The 25,729-nt window shown below is 47.6% G+C and overlaps 1 protein-coding gene across 2 annotated transcripts; it reads left to right on the forward strand.

The window, feature by feature from the left end:
- The first annotated feature begins 244 nt into the window (after window positions 1-244).
- Window positions 245-25,533, forward strand: LGI4 (leucine rich repeat LGI family member 4). Of its 2 annotated transcripts, XM_058196441.1 has the most exons (9): window positions 260-915; window positions 2,944-3,015; window positions 8,065-8,136; window positions 10,177-10,248; window positions 11,391-11,462; window positions 12,708-12,877; window positions 15,444-15,608; window positions 18,288-18,793; window positions 22,749-25,533. In XM_058196441.1, the coding sequence occupies exons 1-9, from the start codon at window positions 701-703 to the stop codon at window positions 23,052-23,054; spliced, it is 1,650 nt and encodes a 549-aa protein (XP_058052424.1). In that variant the 5' UTR covers window positions 260-700; the 3' UTR covers window positions 23,055-25,533. The 2 variants fall into 2 exon arrangements, with proteins under 2 accessions (XP_058052425.1, XP_058052424.1); XM_058196442.1 differs by lacking the exon at window positions 15,444-15,608 and having other exon boundaries at window positions 245-915.
- The last annotated feature ends 196 nt before the right edge of the window (window positions 25,534-25,729 follow it).

Raw genomic sequence — 25,729 nt, forward strand, 5'->3', positions numbered from 1 at the left:
TCCTCTCCTCTCCTCCTCCTCCCTCTCTCATCTTTTTCCTCCTCTCTTTCTCTCCCTCAGTCCTCTCTCCTCCTCCTCTCTTTCTCTTCTTCCTCTCTCCTTTTCTTCTCCCTCTCTCCTCTCTCCTTCCCTCCCTCTCTCCTCTCTCTCCCTCAGTCCTCTCCCTCCCTCTTCTTCCTCTCTCCCTCTCTCTCTCCTCTTCCTCTCCCTCTCTGCCTGTGCCCTCTCTCTCTCTCTCTCCCTCTTCTTCCTCTCTCTCTCTCCTCTCCCTCTCCTCTCTGCCTCTCCCTCCCTTTCTCTTCTTCCTCTCTCCTCTTCCTCTCGAGCGAGGGAGAGGAGGAGAAGCCCGCAGCCTCCTGGCCGGAGGGGCAGGGCGCGTAGGAAGCGGCGGCGGGCCTCCTCCTCCCCAAGAAGGCTGGGATGGGACCAGGCAGCGGCTCTACCCGGCCGGGAGGTGGCGGCCGTGGCCCAAGCGGCCTCGGAGCCCGGCGCGCCATGGAGGGAGGCGCGGGGAGGGCTCTCGGCTGACGAGCCTCGGACCCCCAGCGGAGGAGGAGAAGCCGGAGAAAGCGGCGCGCGCGCGTCCCCGCTCCGCTTTGCGGTTGCCCCCCCCTCCCTCCCCCGGGCAACGGGGGGGAGGCGGCGCAAAGAGCCAGCGAGGAGCCCTGTCGCTGCGTCCCCGCTCCGCTTGGCTGGCAAGATGGGCTGGAGCCGGAGGATCGGCGGAACCGGAGCTCCGTCCCCGCTGCTGCTATCGGCGGTGCTGCTGCTCCTCCTGGCCAGCCAGCAGCCGAGCGCCGGCCGGAAACCTCCCAAGAGAAGATGCGCTTCGGGCTGCACCTGCACCAAGGACACGGCGCTGTGCGAGGGAGTCAAGGAGATCCCCCGCGATCTGCCCCCGAACCTCATCTCCCTGTAAGCTTTCTCTGGGCCAGGGGAGGGGGGCTTCTTTTAAACCCCCCTCCCTATTTCCTTCCTCCCCATCTACTTTCTTTCTTTCTTTCCTTCCTTCTTTTCTTCCCTCCTTTTTTAAAATCCCCTCCTTCCTTAGGGGGTAGCAAAAGAGCTAGTTGATCTCCCAGGATTATACACATTAAATCTCCTCGGTCCAAGATCTTCCAAGATCAAGGCTTCAATGTTAACGTGGAACCCTCTCCCAAGATTAAACCTTGGGGTGGGGGCGGGCTTCTGAGGAGGAGTAGACACCCCTTCTCCAAAGGAAGACCAGCTGGACTCTCTCTCTCTCCCCCTCCCCTCCCCATCTTCAAAAAACTGTCAGTGAAAGGGGTCGTGGGAACAGGCCAAAGATCTGCCATCCTGGCTTGGCCCAAGTTTTTTTACTTCCAGGCTAGCCCTGCCTGGAGAGTTGAGGGCAACTTTTGTGGGGTCTCTGAGTGGGGAGTAGGGGGTGGGGAGAGGGGGGTTAGAGAGGGCTGGGACATGGAGCTAGCCTGCTTTTCCCTTGGTGGAAGTACCCGTCTCTGGCGCAATGATGGAAACCAGGTTAGCCGAGAGATATGTGGCTGGGAGGAAATGGATTTTAACCAAGAGGACCCACAAACGCATACCAATTTTGCGTGAAGTCGGCTAAAATTCACCAGGCATCCTCTCTCGATTCTTCTTAGAGACTCATCTCCTCTAGGTGAGTCTCTAAGATACCCTAAGGGCTAGTTCTCCCTCTGTTTTCTTCCAGCATGTGTGTGTGTTTTGGGGGGGGATATCCACAGTAACAGGGCAGTTTCCAGCAAATCTTGCATCATGGGACCCCCAAAACAACAACCCTGTGAAAGAAGATAGGCTGAGGAAAAGCAACTGGCCCAGGTTCACCCTGAGTCAGGAAAAAAAACCCCACCAATTTAGATTTTCCCCCATCCGGACCTTAATCGATAGGGCACGCTGGCATCCCAAAATCACGAAAAGATGTCCCCCACTTGACAGGACGGGCAGATCGCTGAAACTGGCAGCTGCAAGCGTTTTCCTCCCGCCGCCACTGCCACCCTGCCCAAATTATTGCAGATCCCCTGAGGAAATTGGATGCCCCCCCCCTTCCCCTGTGAAACTCGGAATATTGCCAGAGAGACACCTCCGTGCACACAAATGCGCCTCAAGCTGTTGCAGGTAAATTCCTCCAGGTAAAGCTGGCTCCAGGAAACTGGTCTTGTGACCCGCAGAAGAGGGTTCAAATGGCAACATCTAGAATTTTGGGTTGCTATCCAAGGAAACTCTTGATGGGAGCTTTCTGGCTAAGCTAGGAGGAATCTAAGTGGTCCTTTCCTTTGGGCCAGGTGATGGTGAAGATGCTTTGTTGCTAAGATCACTTCTCTCTCTCCCCCACCTCCTCTCTCTCTCCCCCCCTCTCTCTCCTCCTCCCTCTCTCCTCTCTCTCCACCTTCCTCCCTTTCTCTCCCCTCCCTCCTCTTCCTCTCTCTGTCTCCCTCCTTCCCTTCTCTCTTTCTCTCTCTCTCCCTTCCTTCTCTCCCCCTCCCTCCTCTCTCTCCCTCCCTCTCTCTCCTCCTCCCTCCCTTTATCCCTCCCTCCCTCTCTCCTCCTCCTCTCTCTCTCTCTCTCCACCTTCCTCCCTTTCTCCCTCCCTCCTCTTCCTCTCTCTGTCTCCTCCTTCCTCTCTCTCTTCTCTCTCTCCCCTCCTTCCTCTCTCCTCCTCCCTCCCCTCTCCTCCTCCTCCCTTTATCCCTCCCTCCCCTCTTCCTCCCTCCCTCCCTCTCCTCCCTCTCCTTCTCCTTTCCTCTCTCTCTCCTTCTCTCACCCCTCCCTCTCTCTCCCTCACTTCCTCTCTCCCCCCCTCCTCTTTCTCTCTCTCTCTTCCCTTCCCTCCCTCTCTCCCCTTTCTCTCTCTCTCTTTCCCTCCCTCCCTCTCTCCCATTCTCTCTCTCCTGTTCCTCTGTCCCACTCCCTCTCTGCTGTTCCCCTCTCTCTCTTTTTCAGGTGTCTTATTCGGTCCGGCTTTACTGAGGTCTTGGAAGGCAGTTTTCAACAGGTGCCGTCTCTCCAGCTGCTGTAAGGATCCTCTCGGTTGTGAGTGTTGTGGCATGCATCAAAACGTGTGTACTTTTAAGCGTTCCTCAGCCCGTGTGCCTGGTACACGAGAACCTGTCTCTGTTTTTGCTATCCAATCTCCCCCTCGCAGGATCTTGCCAAGAAACCTTCTGAACGTGACTCCTTTTGTCCAATGATGTAAATGCCTAATATTTCACCCAAAGGCAAGGATTGTGCCCTTCTTTGGTTCTAGGAGTGTTTGCACCTTTTTCCCCCTTTCCTTTTGTCTTACATCATTCTTTGTGCATCCATCAGTCCACCTTGGAAGGTCTCCCTGTGGACCTGGGGGAGGAAAGGGGACAACTATGCAAAGTGTTTTTTGTTTTTTGTTTACATTTATACCCCGCCCTTCTCCGAAGACTCAGGGCGGCTTACAATGTATAAGGCAATAGTCTCATTCTATTTGTATATTTTTTTTACAAAGTCAACTTATTGCCCCCCCCCAACAATCTGGGTCCTCATTTTACCTACCTTATAAAGGGTGGAAGGCTGAGTCAACCTTGGGCCGGGCTCGAACCTGCAGTAATTGCAGGCTCTGTGTTCACAGCACATGATTCTGCTTACCTGTATATCTGGGGTAGCAGGGACGTGGTGGCTCAGTGGCTAAGATGCTGAGCTTGTCGATCGAAAGGTCGGCAGTTCAGCGGTTCGAATCCCTAGCGCTGCGTAACGGGGTGAGCTCCCGTGACTTGTCCCAGCTTCTGCCAACCTAGCAGTTCAAAAAAAAATGCTAGTAGAAAAATAGGGACCACTTTTAGTGAGCAGCTAACAGCATTCCATGCGCCTTTGGCCTTGAGTCATGCCGGCCACATGACCACAGAGAGGTCTTCGGACAGCGCTGGCTCTTTGGCTTTGAAACAGAGATGAGCACTGCCCCCTAGAGTCGGGAATGACCAGCACATATGTGTGTGCGGAACCTTTACCTTTACTTTATATCTGGGGTCTGCAAGTCTTAGTCTCAGAATCCCCAATCTGACACCTTTCCCTTTAGATCAGAGGTCTCCAACTTTGGTCCCTTTAAGACTTGTGGACTTCAACTCCCAGAGTTCCTCAGCCAATTTAGGCCAAGGTTGGAGACCCATGAAAGTCTATAGCAACCTTGGCAACTTTTAAGACCTGTGGACTTCAATTCCCAGAACTCCCCAGCCAGTCAAGAATAATTCTGGGAGTTGAAGTCCACAAGTCTTAAAGGGACCAAGGTTGGAGACCCTTGCTTTAGATGTATAGGTAGTCCTTGACTTACAACGATTTCTTTAATGACATTTTCAGACATTTCAAAAAAAGTGACGTATGATCATTTTTCATACAACCATTGCAGCATTCCCATCTTCTTGTGATCAAAATTCGGATGCTTGGCCACTGACTCATATTTATGACCGTTTCAGTATTCCAGGGTCATCTGATCCTCTTTTATTACTTTCTGACAAGCCAAGTCAATGGGGAAGCCAGGTTCACTTAACAACCATATTACTAACTTAACCACCACACCGATTCACTTAACAACTGCAGCGGGGAAGGCTGTTAAATTGGGCGAAACTCAGTCAAAGACTACATGCGTCGGTCTGCAGCTTCTTCAGCTATTTAATCATAATCATAATAACAGAGTCGGAAGGGACCTTGGAGGTCTTCTAGTCCAGCCCCCTGCTTAGGCAGGAAGCCCTACACCACTTCAGACAAATGGTTATCCAACATCTTCTTAAAAATTTCCAGTGTTGGAGCATTGGCAACTTCTGCAGGCAAGTTGTTCCACTGATTAATTGTTCTCATTGTCAGGAAATTTCTCCTTAGTTCTAAGTTGCTTCTCTCCTTGAACAGTTTCCACCCATTGCTTCTTGTCCTGCTTTCAGGTGCTTTGGAGAAGAGCTTGACTCCCACTTCTTTAGGGCAACCCCTGAGATATTGGAAGACTGCTATCATGTCTCCCCTAGACCTTCTTTTCATTAAACTAGACATACCCAGTTCCTGCAACCGTTCTTCATATGTCTTAGCCTCCAGTCCCCTAATCATCTTCGTTGCTCTTCTCTGAACTCTCTAGAAAGAGTTCCACATCTTTTTTTACATCGCGGCGACCAAAACTGAATGCAATATTCCAAGTGTGGCCTTACCAAGGCATTATAAAGTGGTATTTAATTTAATCGGCATCCCCTCCCAGCTGCCAGTTCACCACATCTGAATATTGAGCAAGGATGAGATTATTCTTGCTGGAGTTACAAGATTAGGATTAGTCAGCAAATTAATTTTAACTGACGATTAGCAGCACCCAGTGTGTCAGCAGTCAGCAGTTTTGGGCATACCTCTGTCTCTGCAGATCAGTCTACGCGAAGCAAAACAAAACAAAAATACCCGCCAATCCTCCATGTATAATTAGAACCGCACCAATGGCATGTTAGGACAATCACTCCTAAAGGAGCAAAAACAGAGTGTGCACTTTTTCAAAGGCAGTAAGTGCTGCCCATTGCTCACACTGCAGAATGCTTTTACACCCACTGAAAAAAAAAGCAGACTCTTTAGGAAAGGTTCTCTCAACCATGGCTGGCTGGGGAATCCTGGGACTTGAAGTCCACACATGTTAAAAAGTTGCCAAGGTTGGGAAGCCTTGCTTTTTTTTTAATTTATATTTATTTATTCCATCAAGCATGTATTAGATAGCAGATATAAGTATAAACCTGATTATGAATACAGGAAATGGATACGAATCAGTGGTGAAATTCATTTTTTTTTACTACCGGTTCTGTGGGCGTGGCTTGGTGGACATGGCAGGGGAAGGATACTGCAAAAATCTTCATTCCCACCCCACTCCAAGAGAAGGATACTGCAACATCTCCATTCCCACCCCATTCCAAGGGAAGGATACTGCAAAATATCCATTCCCACCCCACTCCAAGAGAAGGATACTGCAACATCTCCATTCCCACCCCATTCCAAGGGAAGGATACTGCAAAATATCCATTCCCACCCCACTCGGGGGCCAGCCAGAGGTGGTATTTGCCAGTTCTCCAAACTACTCAAAATTTCCACTACCAGTTCTCTGAACTGCTCAAAATTTCTGCTACCGGTTCTCCAGAACCTGTCAGAACCTGCTGGATTTCACCCCTGATATGAATAAATGGGGACATTAGGACAGAGACGGTAGGCACGCTGGTGTACTTATGCACGCCCCTTACAGACCTCTTAGGAATGGGGTGAGGTCCACAGTAGGCAGTCTAAGGGTAAAGTTATGGGGATTTGGGGAAGAAATCACAGAGTCAGGTAGTGCATTCCAGGCATTGACCACTCTGTTGCCGAAATCGTATTTCCTGCAATCGAGTTTGGAGTGGTTTACCTTAAATTTGTATCTATTGTGTGCTCTTGTATCGCTGTGGTTGAAGCTGAAGTAGTCACTGACAGGTAGGTTGTTGTAGCAGATAATTTTATGTACTAGGCTTAGGTCGGACCGAAGACGGCAAAGTTCTAAGTTGTCTAAGCCCAAAATTTCAAGTCTGGTGGCATAAGGTATTGTGTTGCGAGCAGAGGAGTGCAGGACTCTTCTCGTGAAGTAACTCTGGATTCATTTGATTGTATTAATGTCCAATATCCAGTGCAGGTTCCAGACAGATGAGCTGTATTCAAGAATTGGCCTGGCAAATCGTTTAGTGACTGTTCAAACATCACTAAATTTTTGTTGGGGGGGGGTCAGTTATGGTCATAAGTCAAGGACTACCTATGTGCTCATCCTATAAAGGAAGATGTTAGCGTATCCGCCTATGAACATGGGCCTGCTTTTGAACTAGTTCAGGGGTCTGCAAACTTGGCTCTTTTAAGACTTGTGGACTTCAACTCCCAGAGTTCCTCAGCCAGCTTTGCTCTGGGAGTTGAAGTCCACAAGTCTTAAAAGAGCCAAGTTTGCAGACCCCTGAATTAGTGAACCATTGTAACTGCTCATTTTAATGGAAAACATGCATGATGAAAAATATGGCTTTTTCCCCATTTGCAACCTAGGAAACAGACATTGGCAAAGCAATAGTGACTAGTTTCTTTTTCTTTTATCAATGAGCTGCCTACTAATCTTGGCTATTTTGGGTCTGGAAGCCTCCTAATCCCATGTGCCTGTTCAGAAGGGACCTGATTTAAAAATACACTTCCGAGAAAGACATTCATTCAAGGCATTCTATGTTTTCCCCCATCATGTGCTCTGAAACTCATCTCTGTGGTTGAAAAAAAAATGGATTATTAAAAAACTCTATATGACCTCTGACTCATTGCTAGACCAAGGGAAATTTCAGGCAGGAAACAATTAGAATCATTTTCTACCATCCGGGTTTCCTGGTCTGCTTTTAACATTTTCAAAATGCTCAAATGAACGCCTGCAAATATTTTTAGCCCAACCAGTTGGTGGTTGATTATAAAGGGGGAACAAGTGGTGGTATTCTGCCGGTTCTAATCGGTTCGGGCGAACCGGTAGCGGCGGCGGCGGGAGATTCCATCCATCCGCCCAGAGGTCATCATGTCCCGTTTTTGACACTCTGCGCATGTGCAGAAGGTCTTGGGCGTGCACGGAGGTGGCATGTGAACGAAGCAAGCGCTCACCTTTGCAAACCAGTAGCAAAGGTAAGTGAATACCACCACTGGGGGGAACGGGATGGGGACAATGTTGATGATTGTGATGGGAAGTTACCTGGCAAACAGGGTCATCTTCACTAAACTGCGATGCAGGTCATCTTGTCCCAGGCTTTCTTACCTGGCCAAGGTTGCTGCTTTCCATAGCACTGAGCCCCCACGGGTCCCTCTAAGACAGGGGTGTCCAAACTTGGCCCTTTAAAGAATGGTGGACTTCAACTCCCAGAATTCCCCAGCCAGCATGAGCTATAAACATGAGCAAGTTGCTTGCTGGGGAATTCTGGGAGTTGAAGTCCACCACTTTTCAAGGGGCCAAGTTTGGACATCCCTGCTCTAAGAAGTGGCTGTTTCTCCTTTGTATTTCTTTCAACTGACCAGCTTGCCTCCTTTCCTCCCAACCTTCTTCCCCCTTAGCTTGATCACTTACAACTCCCTGGAATTGATTGGGGACGATGCTTTTGTGGGACTGATACACCTGGAATATCTGTAAGTATGCAACAGTGTGTGTGGGGGGGGTTGGGAAAAGAGGAGTGAAGACATCAGTGAGGACCAAGATGGGTTGACACCAGCAACTTGCCAAGGCTCGGGATCTCGATCAAGGACAGGATAGCACGGCCCCTTCCCATGTGATGGGACAGCGGCCCTCATTCATTGCTTCCACCAAGGACTTTGGTGAGGGTGCAGGGTCTGGACCAAGGGTCTCCAACCTTGACAACTCTGGGAGTTGAAGTCCACAAGTCTTAAAGTTGTCAAGGTTGGAGACCCCTGATCTGGACAGTTGTATATTGCAGATAAGAGGCAGAGATTACAGTATAGCTCATAAAGAGAGGGGCTCGGAGGATTTAAGAGACTGAGTTATAGCTATGGAACTATATGGAGAAACTGTTGGGAGGGGCTGTCACAGATAAGAGCGGATTGGCTTATTTCTCCACAGTTCCAAAGGGCAGGGCAAGAAGTATAATGTGTGGAAGCCTGTTAAAGAGAAAGTCAACTTAGAAGTTAGGAGAAATTGTTTGTCGGTGAGAACAATTAATCAATGGATCAGCTTGCCTTCCGGAGTTGTGGGTGCTCCAACACTGGAGGTTTTAAAAAATAAGATTGGACAGCCATTGAATCAGGATGGTGTAAGCTCCCTGCCCTGAGCAAGGGGTTGGACTAGTAGACCTCTGAGGTCCCTTCCAGCCAATGATTCTATGTTCTATGAACTCTAGAAGTCTGAAAGAACCCAGCAGGGGAATATATCTACAGTAAAATGTGCAATCAGCTTTTTTTCTCCTTTATTCACTAAACTTTCATTCCAACATCTAGAACAGGGGTCTCCAACCTTGGTCACTTTAAGACTTGTGGACTTCAACTCTCAGAGCAAAGCTGGCTGAGGAACTCTGGGAGTTGAAGTCCACAAGTCTTAAAGTGACCAAGGTTGGAGACCCCTGATCTAGAAGGTTATATGTGGCTGAACCCAGATTTAGAGCCCATTTGCTTTTGTTTCCTTTTCCTTTTCCTTTTTTTCTTTTTGTTTTGCATGTTTCTTTATTTGTCAAATTATGGTGCTGCCTTTCTCCCAGAAGCAAAAGGCAGTGTGTAGCAGTGGTTCTCCCCAGGGGTGAAATTTAAATTTAATTCCCCTACCGGTTCTGTGGGTGTGGCTTGTTGGGGGGAGGTCATGTGACTGGTTGAGGGTGGCCAACTCCTCCTCACTGACCCCTCCCTTCCCAGCCACTCCTTGTCGCAAATGGCAGGAAAATGGGGAGGGGAATATTCCTGCCTACTATCCTTCCCTCCGGTCTGTGCTGAGATTGAGGAACGGATGACAGGCAGGAAAATCCCCTTCCCCATTTTCCTGCCTTTCACAAAAAACAGCTCCATTCCAGCTGCTCCCCCCACCACCACCATCCCCCCTCCCCTTCCCTCCTGGGGACCACTTAAAGGGACAGGCTGCAGCAGCTCCGTTGTGAATGGAGGGAGAAAAGTTAGCATTCTCTCTGCTGCATTTAACATTGAATTCTGTGGCAGAGAGAAGCTGAACTTCTCTCCCTCCATTCACAGCAGAGCTGCTGCAGCCTGTCCCTTTAAGGTAGTCCCCAGGAGGGAGGGAGGGGGATGGGGTGGGGGACCATAAAGGGAGCAGCAGCTCTGTTCTGAATGGAGGGAGAAAAGTTAGCATTCTCTCTGCTGCATTTAACTTTGAATTCTGTGGAATATCGAGTGGCCAGAAGAAGTGAGCGGTGACCGGCTGGGCGTGGGTGGGGCCAAGGAGGGCAATTACTACCGGTTCAGTGAACCAATGCACATAATCCCTAGCGGTTCACCCGAACCGGTCTGAACCGGTAGGACTTCACCCCTGGTTCTCCCCCTTCTGATTTTCTCCTCACAAGAACAGCTCTGTCAGGCAGGCTGAGTTGAGAACGTTTGAGTGGCCATAATCACTCAAGGACTGATGTTAGCTTATCCTTCCTCCGACCTCTTAACCATTGCCCCATCCCATTTTTGCTCCTTTCCTGAGACTTACCGGGACTTCTCTTCCAGGTTCATTGAACAAAACAGACTAGAAGCCATCTCCAAGAATGCCTTCAGAGGCCTGAAGACTCTTCTTCATCTGTGAGTACTTTTGTGGGACAATCTTCCTGGTTCCTCTTTGGACTTCTGGAGTTCTGGCAAAGTTTACCACACAACTTGACTTACTGTTTATTTATTAGTTTTTAAATCCACCCTTTATTTTGGGCAAACTTAAAAGCGACATTCAGGCTTTGAGGATCTCACCTGGCAATTTAGCCTAAGAGGGCAATAAGTTTGCTTGGATGCCTTGATTCTACCAGACCCGCCTTTATTTTTGGTTTTTGGCGCTGTCTGTTGTTTGCTTGCAGGCATTTCATTTCTCAACGAAGTAACATTATCAGCATTAAGGAGGTTAACCTAGTTAGGTAATGAAACATCTTACAAGCAAACAACCAAGCTGGGAGAGATCAGGGACTCCGCAGTTAGAATAGAATAGAATAGAATAGAATTTTTATTGGCCAAGTGTGATTGGACACACAAGGAATTTGTCTTGGTGCATATGCTCTCAGTGTACATAAAAGAAAAGATACGTTCATCAAGGTACAACATTTACAACACAATTGATGGTCAATATATCAATATAAATCATAAGGATTGCCAGCAACAAGTTATAGTCATACAGTCATAAGCGGAAAGAGATTGGTGATGGGAACTATGAGAAGATTAATAGTAGTGCAGATTCAGTAAATAGTTTGACAGTGTTGATGGAATTATTTGTTTAGCAGAGTGATGGCCTTTGGGAAAAAACTGTTCTTGTGTCTAGTTGTTCTGGTGTGCAGTGCTCTATAGCGTCATTTTGAGGGTAGGAGTTGAAACAGTTTATGTCCAGGATGCGAGGAGTCTGTAAATATTTTCACGGCCCTCTTCTTGATTCGTGCAGTATACAGGTCCTCAATGGAAGGCAGGTTGGTAGCAATTATTTTTTCTGCAGTTCTAATTATCCTCTGAAGTCTGTGTTTTTCTTGTTGAGTTGCAGAACCGAACCAGACAGTTATAGAGGTGCAAATGACAGACTCAATAATTCCTCTGTAGAACTGAATCAGCAGCTCCTTGGGCAGTTTGAGTTCAACCCTGAGCTACAAATATTCTCTTCTGTTGGGACTGCTTCCCTTCAACACACAGCATGTTATCAGATCTGCCAACTTTGCTTTAAGGATATTCTTCTTCCTTTCCATTTTTCACAGGAATTTAGCCAACAACAACTTGCAGACCTTACCAAGGCACCTCTTCCGAGGGCTGGATTCGCTGACTTCAGTGTAAGTTGAGTCCAGCAGAAAAAGAAACAAGGGTATGGTTTTGGATAGAAAATGTTGTTTACTCAAGTCTAACCTCCACTCCTAGGCATGAGGACAACCAAAGGACACAGCTCCTTTGCCTTTGCAATCCAAACAGATCAATATCTCACACCAAAGATGGTTGGAGATTATAGGTCAGCTGTCCGCTGGCTTTCAGACGGCTTAGACCAAAGGATCTCCAACCTTGGCAACTTTAAGCCTTGTTGTTGTTGTTAGTTGCAAAGTCATATCCGACACATCACGACTCTCCAGGCCTTCCTGTCCTCTACCATTCCCCGGAGTCCATTTAAGCTCATGCCAACTGCTTCAGTGACTGCATCCAGCCACCTCATTCTCTGTCGTCCCATTCTTCTTTTGCCCTCAATCGTTCCCAGCATGAGGCTCTTCTCCGGTGAGTCTTTCCTTCTCATTAGGTGGCCAAAGTATTTCAGTTTCATCTTCAGGATCTGGCCTTATAATAATAATAATAATATCAGAGTTGGAAGGGACCTTGGAGGTCTTCTAGTCCAACCCCCTGCCCAGGCAGGAAACCCTACACCATTTCAGACAAATGGCTATCCAACATTTTCTTAAAAATTTCCAGTGTTGGAGCATTTACAACTTCTGCAGGCAAGTTGTTCCACTGATTAATTGTTCTAACTTTCAGGAAATTCCTCCTTAGTTCTAAGTTGCTTCTCTCCTTGATTAGTTTCTACCCATTGCTTCTTGTTCTACCCTCAGGTGCTTTGGGGAATAGTTTGACTCCTTCTTCTTTGGGGCAGCCCCTGAGATATTGGAACATTGCTGTCATGTCACCCCTAGTCCTTCTTTTCATTAAACTAGACAACCAGTTCCTGCAACCGTTCTTCATATGTTTTAGCCTCCAGTCCCCTAATCATCTTTGTTGCTCTTCTCTGCACTCTTTCTAGTGTCTCAGCATCTTTTTTGCATCATGGCGACCAAAACTGGATGCAATATTCCAAGTGTGGCCTTAGCAAGGCATTATAAAGTGGTATTAACACTTCATGTGATCTTGATTCTATCCCTCTGTTTATGCAGCCTAGAACTGTGTTGGCGTTTTTGGCAGCTGATGCACACTGCTGGCTCATGAGGCCACTGCCGGCCTTCCTAAAAAGCAGTCAGGGTTGATCTCTCCAATCCAGGAGCGTTTCACCCCTGCACCCTTCCCTCCTGGTGATCACCCACCAACTTTTTTTTTCCCAACAGGGACTTGCGGGGCAATGCTTTCCACTGCGACTGTAAGCTGAAATGGCTGGTGGAGTGGTTGAGCCACACCAGCGCCTTGGTGGAGCCCATCGAGTGCCACTCGCCGGCTGAGCTGAACCGCACCAGCCTCAGCGAACTGCGCCCTGGAGGGTTCAATTGCATCACCACCGGTAGGTCATCCTTTGTCCTTTGGGTTCCCTCCAGCGAGGAAGGACTGCCAGCCCTACCATGAGTCAAAGGCAGAGAGTTGCCTCCGTCAGCAAGTATTGCTATCCAACCAAAGGGTCAGCCAAATGGGTTAGCTCTTTGCTTTGTTTCTCCCTGATGGAGAGAAGAATGGTCTTTGTTGGCTATTTTTTGCTCCTATGTTGCCATTCTGATTATTGAGGGTTTTCTGTCTTGAGTACCAAAAGAAGACCTTGCTGGACATTGGATTCCCTTGCAGGGAAAGTCAAAAGGTTTTATTCAAGTAGCCAAATGTCTTAGATCAGCGGTCACCAACTGGCGGTCCGTGGACCACTGGTGGCCCGCGAGAAAATTTTGGTGGTCCACAGAAAAATGATTTGCATTTTTTATATTGCACTAAATCAGGGGTCCTCAAATTATGGTCCCGATACGTGCAATGAATGTTTGTGTTGCTGCAGAGAGTCTCTCCCTTCGGGGTCTTTTTGTGTGGGTCAGTGGGGGACAGAAATTCCAACTTGGGGTCTGCTTCAGCCTCCTGTGTGGGGCTTTGGGAGAAGGCTGGAGGGAAGTGCTGCTGGTGGCAAAGAACCGGAGGGCCTCATTCCAGTGGGACTGCATCATGGCCTGGAACTGGCTGACCATCTCAGCCTGCTAAGCCTCTAGGCGCTGGTACCTGGCCTTACACTCCCGTAGGTCTTCCCTCTGCTTGGAAAGCCTATGCTTGTGGTCCTCAGTGAGGTGTTTCTGCTGAGCCTCCTTCCCAGTCAGATCCAATTTTTTTTTTATTTGCATTTATATCCCGCCCTTCTCCGAAGACTCAGGGCGGCTTACACTATGTTAGCAATAGTCTTCATCCTATTTGTATATTTATATAGAAAGTCAACTTATTGCCCCCAACAATCTGTGTCCTCATTTTACCTACCTTATAAAGGATGGAAGGCTGAGTCAACCTTGGGCCTGGTGGGACTAGAACCTGCAGTAATTGCAGGCAGCTGTGTTAATAACAGATTGTCTTACCAGTCTGAGCCACAGAGGCCCCTCTGTGAATTTGAACTGAGCCAGCCATTTTGCCAACTCTGTCTCGTGGTGGCTGCTTAGCTCCAGCAACTGCTTCCTGTTGGGGCCCCAAGGAGCCCAGGCAGGCAGGCAAGAGTAGCAGAGTAGAGGCTAGCAAGGCACTCCTCAACATGAGTGATATTGAGTTGGCCACGCCCACCCAGTCACATGAAAACTTTGCCACGCCCACCCAACTGGTCATTAGGCAGATCATATTAGATTTTAAATTATGAATTTAGTGGTCTCTGAGGTCCAAAAGGTTGGTGACCCCTGTTCTGGAGAGGACTTATTCTCCCAGGAGGAGGGGCTGGGAGAGGTCTCTGCAAGGACTATTCATCACAATGTTTATATACAACATTTATTTCTGGAGGTCTTATTCCCTTGAATGCTGGGTGCTGAAGGTTGATAGTGGACCATAGCTTAATTGCTTTCATGACCTATCAGTGAGCATCTCGCAGACATTTGGTTTTCAATGTTGGAAGCAATATTCTGGATTAGATGGATTCTTGGATCTGCAATGGACAACTTTTGTTAGTCTGAAAGCTGGATTTGACTTTTGGGAAGCATGCTGGGGGATGCAATTCCAAGAATTGGGAAGAGCCAGGACGAAACCTACATTTGGCTCCTTGTTGCAGTAAAAATTGCCATCCAGTAGCAGCTTCAGGGACAGACTTGAAGGCACAGACCAATTTTGCCAGGTGATGCAAGGAACGCAGTGTCGTGTCCCACTCCTCCTCTGATGGCCGGGTCTGGAAAGTCTGTATCAAGCGTGGCCACAAAGCCGCTGCAGCTTTGCCAAAGTCCTGTCAGAGTTCTCAGGGCAGGCAGGAATCAGATGAGACTTTGCCTGACTCAAAGAATGCCAGAAAGCAGATCCTTTATATAGGCCATGGGGTGTGGCTCCATGACTCAGCACTTATCCAGGCCTGCCCCTCCCTTCCTTTTGCTGACGTCGCCTCTCCATTCTCCGGAAGCCTGGAGCTGTCCACCCTCCAGCTGCCGGCAATTCTAGCTCGTGACTGGCTTCATGCTCATCATGCTCACACGCTGTGGGGGGGGGGGGAGGTTTATTTGCTCAGTTTGTCCGGGCATGGTGCCAGGATTGGGGGCTGGAGGCATGCCAGGCCATTCGTCTTCATTATCAGTCTCTGGCTGAGATAGCAGGAGATGACAGGGGCCCGGCTGCGGAGAGGGGGGCGGGCGAGGCACAACAGCAGGCTTGCAAATTCTTCTCCCTTGCTCTGGGTTGACCCAGCAGGATTCATCATGGTGGCTCGGCCACAAGGCATAGCAAGATAAATCATAACGAGGCAAATAACAATGCCCTGCGTGGAACCCTTTAAACACAGCATCAGCCCTTGCAGAAATGCATGTATTAATTAACTGCATTCCAGGCTGCCAACCGAGTTTCCCACTTCTGAATAGTTGAAGGCCACCAGGGTTGCGAGATTCCACCCTCTGGTCGAATGCTAATTTCCACCTTCCTCTCCACAGAATTTGTTCTCTTTGACACTTTGCCAGAGCAGTCTCTTTCAATAGAAACGTTCGTCTACCACGATGAAGAGAATTTGGTGGTTGCGCAGCCCTTTACCGGACGCTGCAACTTCATGGAGTGGGACCACGTGAGTGGGAGATTTCGCAGCTATGCCACGATCAATGGTAAGAAACCCAGAAACACAACAACAACAACAACTATCACTTCTCTCCCACCGGCATTACTAGGCGGAGGCATTGCCTTCGTTGTTCAGAAAGATACAGTGTGGAACGTTCAACAGCACCAAGCTACACCCCATAATAAATAAGGAGCTACTTTCTCTGCCTTTTTTATCCCTATCAACTTTCTCTGTAGTTTGTAGGTCTTTAAGTTATGGTCTGTATTTAACGCCAGTCCTCTCCTTGACACACATACAGACCCCTGAGATTTGCTGCACTATTGTAAGAGAAGAGCAGGCAGAGCTGGAGGGCAGAGTTAAGTGTGTCATAAGATTAGAGTCCTTGCATTCCCACTAGTACTCCAAGCTCAGCCCATCCTGAATTCTGTTGACCTTTATCTGACACCAATTTAGCGGTAAACTTTAGTTAACCAGATTGTTGTGTATAGGCTTGAATAAATATTCTATGCCTAGGGTCCCCCCTCCCCAGGCCATGGACTGGCACTGGTCTAAGGCATGCCAGCAACTGGTCCACACAAACAAGCAAAGCCCAATCTGTGGGATGCAGAAAACATGCAAAACCACACCCCCTCCGGTTTACAGAAAAACCTCTCTCCGTAAAACCAGCCCCTGGTGCCCGAAAGGTTGGGGGCCACTCTTCTATGCTACATGCTGATTCTTTGCAGCCGTCAACTATTTCCATTTGATAGAAAATTAAGGGCATAAGTTCCCACTGAGATTTGGGCAGGAATGTTCTTACTGCACCAACTCAGAAAGTCTCAAACTACCCAAAGAGCTAATGATCCAGTTCTACAGAGGAATTATTGAGTCATTTGCTCCTCTATAACTGTCATCTGCACCTCTATAACTGTCTGGTTTGGTTCTGCAACCCAACAAGACAGACACAGACTTCAGAGGATCATTAGAACTGTAGAAAAAAACAGCTGCTACCAACCTGCCTTCCACTGAGGACCTGTATACTGCACGAGTCAAAAAGAGAGCTGTGCAAATATTTACAGACCCCTCACATCCTGGACATAAACTGTTTCAACTTCTACCTTCAAAAAGACATTATAGGGCACTGCACACCAGAACCACTAGACACAAGGACAGTTTTTCCCCGAATGCCATCACTCTGCTAAACAACTAATTCCCACGACACTGTCAAATAATTTACTAAGACTGTATTACTATTATTCTTGTCTTCCTTCCTAGTATCTATCTTTTCCCACTTATTACTATAACCATGTTGCTTGTATCTTTCAATTATATTGTTTTTGTTCATTTCCTAGTACGATTTGATAGCTTATTAGTAACCTTGACTATCACGAAGTGTTGTATCTTTTTATTCTTGATGAATGTATTTTATTCCCCTTATGTACTCTGAGAGCATATGCACCTAAGGCAAATTCCTTGTGTGTCCAATCACACTTGGCCAATAAACAATTCTATTCTATTCTTAAAAAAAATAACAGCACGCTATTAAAAGAGCTTTTATCATACCACAAAAATCAATAAATTGTCTTTAAACTGTGTGGGGTAGGAGGAAACAAGATACCAAGAACTGTTTACTTGGATGGCATGACATTCTGGTCTCATCTTCTACATCCTTGCCGGCCCCAAAATATTGAGAGGAACAGTACAGATCCCAATGGGGATGTCATCATTAAGACAATGAATCTTGACTTGATTTGAACATTGGGCGCTATCTAACAAAATGAAATTCAACAGTGAAAAAAGTAGGGTTCTACATTTAGGCAAAAAAAAAAAATGCACAGGTACCGTATATGTGGTACCTTGCTCAATAGTAGTAACTGTGAGAGGGATCTTGGAGTCCTGGTGAACAACCATTTAGATAGGAGCCAGCAGTGTGCAGCAGCTGCCAAAAAAGCCAACACAGTTCTGGGCTGCATAAACAGCGGGATAGAATCAAGATCACGTGAAGTGTTAGTGCCACTTTATAATACCTTGGTAAGGCCACATTTGGAATACTGCATTCAGTTTTGGTCACCGCGATGTAAAAAAGATGCTGAGACTCTAGAAAGAGTGCAGAGAAGAGCAACAAAGATGATTAGGGGACTGGAGGCTACAACATATGAAGAACGGTTGCAGGAACTGGGTATGTCTAGTTTAATGAAAAGAAGGACTAGGGGAGACATGATAGCAGTCTTCCAATATCTCAGGGGTTGCCACAAAGAAGAGGGAGTCAAGCTGTTCTCCAAAGCACCTGAGAGCAGGACAAGAAGCAATGGGTGGAAACTAATCAAGGAGAGAAGCAACTTAGAACTAAGGAGAAATTTCCTGACAGTGAGAACAATTAATCAGTGGAACAACTTGCCTCCAGAAGTTGTAAATGCTCCAACACTGGACATTTTTAAGAAAATGTTGGATAACCATTTGTCTGAAGTGGTGTAGAGTTTCCTGCCTCGGCAGGGGGGTTGGATTAGAAGACCTCCAAGGTCCCTTCCAACTCGTTGTTGTTGTTGTTGTTTTATTTACACAAAACGACAGTATATACAGCAAACGAGATAACTATGCTTGATTTCGTATCACAGTTCACTAGTTGAACACTTATTGTTGTTGTTGTTGTTGTTGTTGTTGTTGTTATTATTATTTAACTTGGTAATTCTAACGTAAGAAGGCTTCCAGCATCACAGTTTAGCGACTTCTCTTTTTTCCTTCTCAGGTTCTTCCACCGTGGTCTGCAAACCCTTGGTGATTGAGGGCGAACTCTTCGTAGTTGTAGCTCAGCTCTTCAGAGGGTCCCACATCTACAAGCGACACGAAACTACAGGACAGTTCCTGCACACCCAGGTCATTGAGAGCTCGCGCATCCGCAAGCCCAATGACATCGAGGTCTTCCGAATGGAGGGTGATTGGTATTTCATCATGGCTGACAGTTCCAAGGCCGGTTCGACCACCTTGTACCGCTGGAACGGACACGGCTTCTATTCCCACCAGTCCTTGCATTCTTGGTATCGGGACACCGATGCTGAATTTCTGGAGATTGCAGGCAAGCCCCACCTCATCTTGGCCAGCAGCTCTCAGCGCCCGGTCGTCTATCAGTGGAACAAGCAGCAATTCGTGCGCCGGACGGACATTCCAGATATGGATGATGTCTACGCTGTCAAGCATTTCAAGGTCAAAGACGACGTGTACATTTGTTTGACGCGGTTCCTCGGAGATTCCAAGGTGAGATGGGAGGTTGGGGTGGTTGGTTGTGTTCTGACCCAGGCCGAAGTAGTCGAAGTAGTCCGTGGAAAAACAAACTTTATTCGAAAAGCTGGGAATGACTTCATTCCCTGCGTTGTTCAACTAAAAGTAAAACAAATGCCCCCCAACACAAATTCCTCAGTTATCTCACAAACCTTAGTCCAATTAGGCAAACTGGCAAATGTCCAGAAGCCACAAAAACAAAGATGTATACGAAGCAGAAGATGAAGCAGAAGATGCAGCTACAACGTTGTTTTCTGGCAAAGCTGAAACGCCGTTGCTGGTTTGTTTTAAGCCTTATGGGAGGGGCCAATCATCTCTTGGCCCTACTCCCAAGTTGACCTCTCTGCTTGAGCTGCTCTTTCCTTCTGGCTCCTCCTTCTCATGCGTGCATTAGGAACAGGCTCCTCCTGTTCCTCTGGCTCATTACTATCAGTGTCTGGAGTCCACACCTTACTCCCTGATGGCCCTGGCCTCACCTCAGCCTCATCGCTGTCCAACTCCGTTGCCAGCTCATAGGCTGCTGATGGACCACAACAGGTTGGTTGGTACTGTACCTGCTTCACTGCAGTCACACATTTCACCAAACCACACCAATGTGGTTTGTCTACAACCTCCAGAAATGTGGCTATTTGGCCTAGGGTGTTGGGGAATCCAACCACTGTGGCTTGCAGAACAGAGGTTGTAAGTGAGCATATGTGGGCCTTAGGATCTGGTGGCATTTTCAAGTTTGAACATAGCCTGTAGGGGAATATATTTGTGCCTGGTGAAAACTTGTATCTGCTGCCAGTCAAAAACATGTCTCAGTGAGAAGCACAAGTTATTATAGTTGATGACCTGAAAGCTGGACAGATCGAGACGTGACCTCCAGATATATTGAATGACAGCTTTCTTAATTCTTATCCAGCATTAGGAAAGCCTACCAAGTGGTGAGGTGGCCTAGAAATGGAGCTCTCGCCTCAGGAGGCTGTGAGTTTGATCCTAGGTAGAGGCAGATATTTTTCTCTATGGGGATACTGTGAATATATCCGCTGAACAAAACTCCACATTGGCAACAGGAAGGGCATCCGGCCATTAAAACACTCTGCTAGCTCCAGTCAGTTGCCCAGACTCCACCCCGCAAGGGATTATGGCGTCATTAAATGAAGATGATGATGATGATGATGATGATTAGGAAAGCCTACAGTAGTTGAAACTACTTAACATATAGCACCATCTGCTCAAGACACCAATACTGCAATCCCATCTTCTTGATAGGAAATTGTGAGTAAAAAACTGGGCAGCCCTTAATTAACCCATCAATCTGGATTCCTGCACTTACACAGTCTTACTCAAATGTATATTTTGTAGTGTTTGGTATGGCAAAGCAGAACCTTATCTGAACTGCTGCTGGGAGTACTTTTTTGGGTGGCCATTATATCACACTACCGTTTGTACTGGAAGCACATAAGCAGACGAAGCAATAATAATAATAATTATTATTATTTATTTGATTTTTATACCGCCCTTCTCCCGAAGGACTCAGGGCGGTGTACAGGCAAAAATAAAACAGATAATACAATATACAATTTAAAAAGCAGATTAAAAAACTTATTTTAAAATTAGCCTGATAGGTTAAAATATACTAGACTAAAAAACCCCATTTAAAATTAATTAATAAAAATTTGAAATTTAAAATTAATAAAATTCAATTCAACCCAGCCCCGCGCGAATGAAAAGATGTGTCTTCAGTTCGCGACGGAAAGTCCGAAGGTCAGGTATTTGGCGTAAACCTGGGGGAAGCTCGTTCCAGAGTGTGGGAGCCCCCACAGAGAAGGCCCTTCCCCTGGGGGCCGCCAGCCGGCATTGTTTGGCGGATGGCACCCTGAGAAGTCCCTCTCTGTGAGAGCGTACGGGTCGGTGGGAGGCATGTGGTAACAGCAGGCGGTCCTGTAAGTACCCAGGCCCTAAGCCATGGAGCGCTTTAAAGGTCATAACCAACACTTTAAAGTGCACTCGAAAGGCCACAGGTAGCCAGTGCAGTCTGCGCAGGAGCGGTGTTACGTGGGAGCTACGCGTAGCTCCCTCTATCACCCGCGCAGCTGCATTCTGGACTAGCTGAAGCCTCCGAGTGCACTTCAAGGGGAGTGCAGTAATAAATTGTACAAACAATAAATGGCACATACATACGTACAGGACAGTCCAAAGAATAAGCTGACATTAGTGTGGCTGCTGTTGTGTACCAGTTTAGTTTTATCCTAGCAAGAAGATGGATGCAGGTTACTACGCTTGGTGCTTTCTCTTTAAGTTCAAAGCAACCATTATCTATTCTGGATTCATTTAAGAGACAAAGTTGAGTCAGATACTTCCTTCCCATTCTCAGATTGGATGATTGGAAGAGTTAGGTTCTTTAACCCAATTTCACCTGTGCTCTCTTTGCTGACTTTAGACTAGAACAGGGTCTCCAACCTTGGTCCCTTTAAGACTTGTGGACTTCAACTCCCAGAGTTCCTGCTGGCTGAGGGACTGACTGAGCTTTGCTGGCTGAGGGACTCTGGGAGTTGGAAGTCCACAAGTCTTAAAGGGACCAAGGTTGGAGACCCCTGGACTAGAAGGCCTCCAGTTAGAAATTCTGGGACTTTAATGAGTTCCTACATTAAGTACATTTCAGTCTATGCCTCAGGGGTGAAATGCTCCCAGTTCGGACCTGATCACGCGATCTGGTAGCAATGGGGGCGGGTAGTTTGGAGAACCAGTAGCAAAAATCCTTGCCCCCACCACCGCCCATGCCTCGCTGTTCCTCTTCTCTGTCCCTGAAGCTCTCGGTGGTGATATAGCTGCAAACGGCCTTAAATGACTGCCGCCGTGCTTCAAAGCTGATCAGCGCTGTAGGTGGCTAGTAGACTGGTGCCTCTATTTTTAAAGAAGGTAGACCGGTGCCTCCCCAAAAAAGGCAATTGGTAGACCGGTGCCTCTATTCTTCAAGAAGGTAGACTGGTGCGCTCCCAAGTTTTGTATACTTTATTATTTTTATTATTTATTATTATTGGCCATGCCCATTCAGTCACCTGACCAGCAAGCCACGCCCAACAATTAAGCCACGCCCACAGAACCAGAAGGGAAAATTTTTAGATTTCACCCCTGCTATACCTTAATGGTTCCTGCAATCCCAGGAGAAGAGAAAATGCCAAGACATATGGTTCAATCTTGGCTTGATCAAATCTAATTTACTGGGCCAAGATAAATCGGTTTCTCTTTTCCAATGTGTCATCGGTTATGAATCAGATAGATTGCTCATTGAGAAATAAATGAACTCCTTCCTCTTGGTTGACTCCTGGTTGTTGTTTTTTATTTACATTTATATCCCGCCCTTCTCCGAAGACTCAGGGCGGCTTACAGTGTATAAGGCAATAGTCTCATTCTATTTGTATATTTACAAAGTCAACTTATTGCCCCCCCAACAATCTGGGTCCTCATTTTACCTACCTTATAAAGGATGAAAGGCTGAGTCAACCTCGGGCCGGGCTTGAACCTGCAGTAATTGCAGGCTACTGTGTTCTAATAACAGGCTTCTAACAGCCTGAGCTATTACGGCCCTTGGTTTATTTCCCATTGTCCTTGCATTTGGACATTAGGTTCCTTTCCCCCATAATAACACTCACATAATAACAGTCCCCCATAACAGCAACACCTCTGCGCATGTGCAGAGCCTTCCACACATGCACAGAGTGTCAAAAACAGGATGTGATGACATCCGGGTGGGTGGTCGGAGCCTCCCGTAGCCGCCGCTACCAGTTTGCCCCAACCGGATAGTACTAGCCGAATACCACCACTGACTCTCATCTTTGTAAGACTTGCTGCGGTCTTAGTGGCAGCAAGCCCTACTCTGGGCTACACCCTTTGACTGCAACGATCTTCAAGCAGTTGCATTTGATTCCTGTTCTGCTCTCCACAGGTGATGCACTGGGATGGGTCCATGTTTCGAGATGTCCAGCAGATGCCTTCTCGCGGCTCCATGGTCTTCCAACCGCTGAGCATCGCCGGCTATCGCTACGCCTTCCTTGGCAACGACTACTCCTTCAGCAAAGTTTACCGCTATGACCCCGTCACTGGCCTCTTCCAGCACTTCCAGGAGCTCAACACCCAGGCGCCGCGTTCCTTTGCCCACCTCAACGTTGACAAGCAAGACTTCCTGATTGCCTCCAGCTTCAAGGGCAAGACACACATTTACCGTCACCTCATCATTGATCTGAGTGCCTGAGCCCAGCAACAGTGGGGCTGGGGTGGGGGCAGCCGGGGGGTGGGGCATTGATTGAGGGTAGGAGGCAGCTACCGCAGGGAGAAGCAACCCAGGAGAAGACCCCGTTGGCTCCTGGGGAGGTGCAGTACCAGAGGCATCCACTAGGGGGACAGCATTTGGAAGCAGATGCTGTTGAGGGTGCCCGTCTCCAATGGCAGAAGACAACAGCTGGCCAGCAGGTGGGAGCTAGGCGACTTAAGAGCCATAATCAATCACTAGCAAACGCAACTTGAGTGGCAGCAGAAGTCAGCAGGTTTTTCTTTTTCTTTTGACCTGCCGAATGATGATAAACTGATGCTGCCATTGCCGGAACAGCAGTTCTCTCAGCCACCTCTTCCTAGGTGGCTCAGTGGCTAAAGACACTGAGCTTGTCGACCGGAAAGGTCGGCGGTTCGAATCCCTAATACAGGCCTCCTGCGTGAGCAGAGGGTTGGACTAGATGACTTCCGAGGTCCCTTCCAACTCTGTTACTGTTACTCAGAAACCCTTCACCGACAAGGCACTTCGTTTGATAGGGAGGTCAATCCTATCCAGAATTGCTCAGAATTTCCATTCTTTTTTTTCCCCCATTTCATTTCCTAACAAGGACGAGGTCGATTCAGTTGGAGTTTCTTCTTCCCCTTTTAATGAATTCCTGAAAAGGTTTTTTTTTTTTTTATTTTGCTTGTTTTGCCTGCTTGCTTGTATGGCTCTGTTTTCTGTTGAAAACATTTTATTTTTTTTAAATTGTGCAATCCTGCATCAGATAACTGTAACCTATGCGTGCCTGTCCAAAAAAAGCAAACACCCAACTTACGGCTGAGTTCACACAATGCGGACAGAGCCATTTAAAATGGAGTTGATGGCTTGGGATTCAGTTTTGGGGAGGGGGAATCATAATCTATTGTAGAAACCAGGCCATGATGTTATCATATGTGGGGGTGGGATTTGGCTATCCCAAATCATGGGCCCCAAAACATTGTGTGAATACAGCCAAAGAATCTTGGAACCCCTTTAAATGTCTTCTGATATAAGCTTTGTATGTTATACTTGAGCCACGGTGGTGCAGTGGTTAGAGTGCAGTACTGCAGGCTGCTTCTGCCGGCTGCCGGCTGCTGGCTGCCTGCAATTTGGCAGTTTGAATCTCACCAGGCTCAAGGTTGACTCAGCCTTCCATCCTTCCGAGGTGGGTAAAATGAGGACCCAGATTGTTGGGGCAATAGGTTGACTCTGTAAACTGTTTAGAGAGGGCTGTAAAAGCACTGTAAAGCAGCGGTGAAATCTGGCCAGATCTATCCGGCTCGCACGAACCGGTAGGGCTGCTGGCGGGAGGCTCCGCCCACCCACTGGGACATCATTACGTCCCATTTTTCACCCTCTGCGCATGCGCAGAATTCTCTGTGCATGCTCAGAAGAGGTAGCGAAGGTAAGTGCATTTCACTGCTGCTGTAAATGGGTATATAAGTCTAAGTGCTATTGCCACTTCCCTAGGAGTAAGTCCCGTCGAACTTAACTGGAATTACCAGCCCAGGCCATACATACTGGTCTGCCACCCACTCAGTCCTACTGGAAGCCTGCCTCAACTTTTCCTTGAGATAGGCTGCATTTTCCGATGAACATTTTCCTGCGTTCAACAGAAGTTTTTTTCCAAAGGAGATCTGCATCAAGTAACGTTACAGTCACCTGCTGGTAGCTCCCAGCATGTTTTAATGGCCGTTTTCTATTTCCCAATTTAAGGATGTATAAACATATCACCATGTTCGCCATCAAACTACGTCAGGGAGAGACACAACCGAAGCACAAGCTTAGCGTTAAGCACACAAGGGGGTCCCAGGAAATCTCGATCAACTGGAGGAGGACTTGGGAGGGAGGGGGGAAGAGAACAAAGTAACTTAAGAGGCGCATGGACTCATCGACAGAACGGGGAAGATGGGAGCCATTCTGGACAGAACTGTTGACTGAACCAGAGGTGGACTTGCAAGAAACACAGTCCGGCATTTATATTTCAACCCCGTAAATCAGGGGTCTCAACCTTGGCAACTTTAAGCCTGGTGGACTTCAATTCCCAGAATTCCCCAGCCAGCTTTTGCTGGCTGGGGAATTCTGGGAGTTGAAGTCCGCCAGGCTTAAAGTTGCCAAGGTTGGAGACCCCTGCCGTAAATAGCCATTGTGTTATTCAGTCATCAAATCCCCTTCTAGGAGTGGAATTACTCTATTGTATACCTTCCTCTTGGTGGACTGGGAGAGAGACACAGCTCAGGCGGAAAATACACCACGCGTGGTTTTCTTCAGAAGGACATGTGGATTTCTTCTACGGGCTTCCCTTCACGATGCGGCATCCCACATACAATACAATTGTAAATAAAAATCAATATATTTGTTTGTGGGCTGGTGAATGTTTGGGCTTGTCGCCACTTTCCAGAAGCTCAAGGAAGCTACTCGGAGCCAAAGGGTGTGGGGGGTGGGAGATCGATTCCCCGGGCTTGAAAACAACAATCAACCCCACAATCCTTTCCCACTTTGCAACGGTCGTGAAGCACTGAAACGCCGAGTCGACAAAGGTAACGTAGCTATTGGACGTTTTATGTAAAACTACCGTTTCTTGAACTAGGATTTATTGAATAAGCCACCATTTGACACGGTTCGCCCAGAAGGGT

The sequence above is a fragment of the Ahaetulla prasina genome, chromosome 10 (assembly GCF_028640845.1).
Source record: "Ahaetulla prasina isolate Xishuangbanna chromosome 10, ASM2864084v1, whole genome shotgun sequence".
Taxonomy (NCBI): Eukaryota; Metazoa; Chordata; class Lepidosauria; order Squamata; family Colubridae; genus Ahaetulla; species Ahaetulla prasina.

Excerpts from the sequence above, each read along its gene's own strand:
- LGI4 (XM_058196441.1), top strand. The coding sequence starts at position 701 with ATGGGCTGGAGCCGGAGGATCGGCGGAACCGGAGCTCCGTCCCCGCTG. Across the intron at positions 10,249-11,390 it reads CTGAAGACTCTTCTTCATCT|GAATTTAGCCAACAACAACT; the intron begins GTGAGTACTTTT and ends CATTTTTCACAG. Across the intron at positions 18,794-22,748 it reads GGTTCCTCGGAGATTCCAAG|GTGATGCACTGGGATGGGTC; the intron begins GTGAGATGGGAG and ends TGCTCTCCACAG.